The following is a 5,730-nucleotide window of genomic DNA, read 5'->3' on the forward strand; positions in this document are numbered from 1 at the left end:
CTTTACAGAGGCAGTATAATAATAATAATATGCCATTTAGCAGACGCTTTTATCCAAAGCGACAGGGACCACAGTGCTGTAGGGCTTTACAGAGGCAGTAGGGAGCTACAGGGACCACAGTGCTGTAGGGCTTTACAGAGGCAGTATGGGGCTACAGGGACCACAGGGCTGTAGGGCTTTATAGAGGCAGTAGGGGGCTACAGGGACCACAGGGCTGTAGGGCTTTACAGAGGCAGTATGGGGCTACAGGGACCACAGGGCTGTAGGGCTTTACAGAGGCAGTATGGGGCTACAGGGACCACAGGGCTGTAGGGCTTTACAGAGGCAGTAGGGGGCTACAGGGACCACAGGGCTGTAGGGCTTTACAGAGGCAGTAGGGGGCTACAGGGACCACAGGGCTGTAGGGCTTTATAGAGGCAGTAGGGAGCTACAGGGACCACAGGGCTGTAGGGCTTTACAGAGGCAGTAGGGAGCTACAGGGACCACAGGGCTGTAGGGCTTTACAGAGGCAGTAGGGGGCTACAGGGACCACAGGGCTGTAGGGCTTTACAGAGGCAGTAGGGGGGCTACAGGGACCACAGGGCTGTAGGGCTTTACAGAGGCAGTAGGGAGCTACAGGGACCACAGTGCTGTAGGGCTTTACAGAGGCAGTATGGGGCTACAGGGACCACAGGGCTGTAGGGCTTTACAGAGGCAGTAGGGGGCTACAGGGACCACAGGGCTGTAGGGCTTTACAGAGGCAGTAGGGAGCTACAGGGACCACAGGGCTGTAGGGCTTTACAGAGGCAGTATGGGGCTACAGGGACCACAGGGCTGTAGGGCTTTACAGAGGCAGTAGGGAGCTACAGGGACCACAGTGCTGTAGGGCTTTACAGAGGCAGTAGGGGGCTACAGGGACCACAGTGCTGTATGGCTTTACAGGGGGAGTAGGGAGCTACAGGGACCACAGGGCTGTAGGGCTTTACAGAGGCAGTAGGGAGCTACAGGGACCACAGGGCTGTAGGGCTTTACAGAGGAAGTAGGGGGCTACAGGGACCACAGGGCTGTAGGGCTTTACAGAGGCAGTAGGGGGCTACAGGGACCACAGGGCTGTAGGGCTTTACAGAGGCAGTAGGGGGCTACAGGGACCACAGGGCTGTAGGGCTTTACAGAGGGAGTAGGGGGATACAGGGACCACAGGGCTGTAGGGCTTTACAGAGGCAGTAGGGGGATACAGGGACCACAGGGCTGTAGGGCTTTACAGAGGCAGTAGGGGGCTACAGGGACCACAGGGCTGTAGGGCTTTACAGAGGCAGTAGGGGAATACAGGGACCAATCAATCAATCAATTGTATTTTATATAGCCCTTCTTACATCAGCTAATATCTCGAAGTGCTGTACAGAAACCCAGCCTAAAACCCCAAACAGCTAGTAATGCAGGTGTAGAAGCACGGTGGCTAGGAAAAACTCCCTAGAAAGGCCAAAACCTAGGAAGAAACCTAGAGAGGAACCAGGCTATGAGGGGTGGCCAGTCCTCTTCTGGCTGTGCCGGGTGGAGATTATAACAGAACCATGCCAAGATGTTCAAAAATGTTCATAAGTGACAAGCATGGTCAAATAATAATCAGGAATAAATCTCAGTTGGCTTTTCATAGCCGATCATTAAGAGTTTAAAACAGCAGGTCTGGGACAGGTAGGGGTTCCATAACCGCAGGCAGAACAGTTTAAACTGGAATAGCAGCAAGGCCAGGCGGACTGGGGACAGCAAGGAGTCACCACGGCCGGTAGTCCCGACGTATGGTCCTAGGGCTCAGGTCTCTCAGTTGGCTTTTCATAGCCGATCATTAAGAGTTGAAAACAGCAGGTCTGGGACAGGTAGGGGTTTCGTAGCCGCAGGCAGAACAGTTGAAACTGGAATAGCAGCAAGGCCAGGCGGACTGGGGACAGCAAGGTGTCATCATGCCCGGTAGTCCTGACGTATGGTCCTAGGGCTCAGGTTCTCAGAGAGAAAGAGAGAACGAGAGAATTAGAGAGAGCATACTTAAATTCACACAGGACACTGGATAAGACAGGAGAAGTACTCCAGGTATAACCAACTAACCCCAGCCCCCCGACACATAAACTACTGCAGCATAAATACTGGAGGCTGAGACAGGAGCGGTCCGGAGACACTGTGACCCCATCCGAAGAAACCCCCGGACAGGGCCAAACAGGAAGGATATAACCCCACCCACTCCGCCAAAGCACAGCCCCCGCACCACTAGAGGGATATCCCCAACCACCAACTTACAATCCTGAGACAAGGCCGAGTATAGCCCACAGAGGTCTCCACCACAGCACAAACCAAGAGGGGGGCGCCAACCCAGACAGGAAGATCACGTCAGTAACTCAACCCACTCAAGTGACGCACCCCTCCCAGGGACGGCATGAAAGAGCACCTTTACAGAGGCAGTAGGGGGCTACAGGGACCACAGGGCTGCTTTACAGAGGCAGTAGGGGGCTACAGGGACCACAGGGCTGTAGGGCTTTACAGAGGCAGTAGGGGGCTACAGGGACCACAGTGCTGTAGGGCTTTACAGAGGCAGTAGGGGGCTACAGGGACCACAGGGCCGAAGGGCTTTACAGAGGCAGTAGGGGGCTACAGGGACCACAGGGCTGTAGGGCTTTACAGAGGCAGTAGGGGGCTACAGGGACCACAGGGCTGTAGGGCTTTACAGAGGCAGTAGGGGGCTACAGGGACCACAGGGCTGTAGGGCTTTACAGAGGCAGTAGGGGGCTACAGGGACCACAGGGCTGTAGGGCTTTACAGAGGCAGAGGGGGGGCTACAGGGCTGTAGGGCTTTACAGAGGGAGTAGGGGGCTACAGGGACCACAGTGCTGTAGGGCTTTACAGAGGCAGTAGGGGATACAGGGACCACAGGGCTGTAGGGCTTTACAGAGGCAGTAGGGGGCTACAGGGACCACAGGGCTGTAGGGCTTTACAGAGGCAGTAGGGGGCTACAGGGACCACAGGGATGTAGGGCTTTACAGAGGCAGAGGGGGGCTACAGGGACCACAGGGCTGTAGGGCTTTACAGAGGGAGTAGGGGGGCTACAGGGACCACAGGGCTGTAGGGCTTTATAAAGGCAGTAGGGGGCTACAGGGACCACAGGGCTGTAGGGCTTTACAGAGGCAGTAGGGGGCTACAGGGACCACAGGGCTGTAGGGCTTTACAGAGGCAGTAGGGGGGCTACAGGGACCACAGGGCTGTAGGGCTTTACAGAGGCAGTAGGGGGCTACAGGGACCACAGGGCTGTAGGGCTTTACAGAGGGAGTAGGGGGCTACAGGGACCACAGGGCTGTAGGGCTTTACAGAGGCAGTAGGGGGCTACAGGGACCACAGGGCTGTAGGGTTTTACAGAGGGAGTAGGGGGATACAGGGACCACAGGGCTGTAGGGCTTTACAGAGGGAGTAGGGGACTACAGGGACCACGGGGCTGTAGGGCTTTATAAAGGCAGTAGGGGGCTACAGGGACCACAGGGCTGTAGGGCTTTACAGAGGCAGTAGGGGCCTACAGGGCTGTAGGGCTTTACAGAGGCAGTAGGGGGCTATTTGAGATGCAGGAACTGAACTGTTTCTGTTTCTGTGTGTTAGTGGAACAGATTTAAAGTCATACAATGCAGTTAACTTCAACTTTGGTGTGTGTCTGTGCCTCTGTGTGTGTGTGTGTGTGTGTGTGTGTGTGTGTGTGTGTGTGTGTGTGTGTGTGTGTGTGTGTTTGCCTGTGTGTGTGTGTGTGTCCCCCCCTCCAGGTCTGGACCAGTTGAGCTGGACTGATGATGGTCAGTTGTTGGCCGTCTCCACCCAGAGAGGAACCCTGCATGTCTTCCTGACCCGTCTCCCCATTCTGGGGCACAGCTGCGGGACCCGCCTGGCTTACCTCACCTCCCTGCTGGAGGTCACCGTGTCTAACCGTGTAGAGGGGGTGAGAACACCCAGACAGCTGTGGGACCCTGCCTGGCCTACCTGACCTCTATTCTGGAGGTCACCGTGGCTCAGGGTTTCCGTTAGGAAAACGTGGCACCGGGCGGCAGGTAGCTTAGCGGTTAAGAGTGTTGGTGCCAGTAACCGGAAGGTCGCTGGTTTGAATCCGCAAGCCGTCTAGGTGAAAAATCGGTCAGTGTGCCCTTGAGCAATGCACTTAACCCTAATTTCTCCTGTAAGTCACTATGGATATGAGCGTCTGCTAAATGACTCCAATGCAGCGTTTTAAATTTACCGGACATTTGAGAAATTTACCGGACATTTGAGAAATGTACCGGACCCGTTTTCATTGGACCCATTAGGGTGTCCACCCACGGTGCTCAGAATCCCATTTAGATTATGGTCATACATTTTAACAGAACATGCAACTCATGTAATGAAGCTGTTAATAAAACGTTATTTTTTTTAAACATTTGCCAAAATGCAATTCGTAGGAAAACACCATTCTGAACAGCGCACCTTGGAAAACACCATTCTAAACAGCGTACCTTGGAAAACACCATTCTAAACAGCGCACCTTGGAAAACACCATTCTAAACAGCGTACCTTGGAAAACACCATTCTGAACAGCGCACCTGATGTGAGCGAAGCACCTGTCACTCACATTGCTCTCGCAGATATCTCAATGACTTACAAGACGAGTTAAGACTTACAAGACAACCCCCCCCCCCCCTCCATAATGCAATTAGCGGGATAACTTGCAAGCGGACATGTGACAGAGAGGAAAATATCTGTTAGAAATTTAGAAAGAGGGGGAGATCTAAAGATGCAACGATGGGAAATGAAGAAGTGTTTTATAAAATAATTCCCTCAACATTTCTATGGTCGGATTCTGGCTAGGCTACTTTGAAACAAGGTATGACATGCCTCCATAAAATGACCAAAAAATAACAATCCAGGTTTTAACCAGGTTTGAAACAACTGCGTTTATAGTTTCTAAATATTGACTGGCTCCAGGTCAGATTGCAGGGTGGATGATATATTGACTGGCTCCAGGTCAGATTGCAGGGTGGATGATATATTGACTGGCTCCAGGTCAGATTGCAGGGTGGATGATATATTGACTGGCTCCAGGTCAGATTGCAGGGTGGATGATATATTGACTGGCTCCAGGTCAGATTGCAGGGTGGATGATGTGGTGGAGTGCAGCAGGTAGTGGCCTTTCTCTCCTGTCTGAACCAACAGTAGCTGGAGGATGACAGGATCAAGCCTTTTAGATGGTAATAATGGTAATTATCCTACCAAGACCAAGGCTTCTCTCTCTCTCTCTCTCTCTCTCTCTCTGTCTCTGTCTCTGTCTCTGTCTCTCTCTCTTCCTGTCTGTCTCTCTCTCTCTCTCTCTCTCTCTCTCTCTCTGTCTCTCTCTCTCTTTCCGTCTCTCTCTATCTCGCTCTCTTTCCGTCTCTCTCTCTCTGTCTCTCTCTCTGTCTCTCTCTCTCTCCTCTCTCCTCTCTCTCTGTCTCTGTCTCTGTCTCTCTCTCTCTCTCTTCCTGTCTCTGTCTCTCTCTCTCTCTCTCTCTTCCTGTCTCTGTCTCTCTCTCTCTCTCTCTCTCTGTCTCTCTCTCTCTGTCTCTCTCTCTCTCTCTCTTTCCGTCTATCTCTCTCTCTTTCCGTCTCTCTCTCTCTCTTTCCGTCTCTCTCTCTCTCTGTCTCTCTCTCTGTCTCTCTGTCTCTCTCTCTCTCTCTCTCTCTCTCTCTCTCTGTCTCTCTGTCTCTCTCTCTGTCTCT

At 53.0% G+C, this 5,730-nt stretch overlaps 1 protein-coding gene across 1 annotated transcript in view; it reads left to right on the top strand.

Moving 5' to 3' along the window:
* Positions 1-3,943, top strand: part of LOC311117932 (WD repeat-containing protein 19-like) — a gene marked incomplete at its 3' end in the record, with an annotated part of 21,381 nt that extends 17,438 nt beyond the window's left edge. Inside the window, exon 11 of the mRNA XM_084192824.1 lies at positions 3,771-3,943. Coding sequence (XP_084048950.1) covers positions 3,771-3,943 — 173 coding nt within the window. The remainder of the gene's footprint in view (positions 1-3,770) is intronic.
* Between the last annotated feature and the right edge of the window lie 1,787 nt (positions 3,944-5,730).

Source organism: Coregonus lavaretus (genome assembly GCF_964263955.1).
Source record: "Coregonus lavaretus genome assembly, contig: HAP1_SCAFFOLD_5674, whole genome shotgun sequence".
Classification (NCBI taxonomy): domain Eukaryota; kingdom Metazoa; phylum Chordata; class Actinopteri; order Salmoniformes; family Salmonidae; genus Coregonus; species Coregonus lavaretus.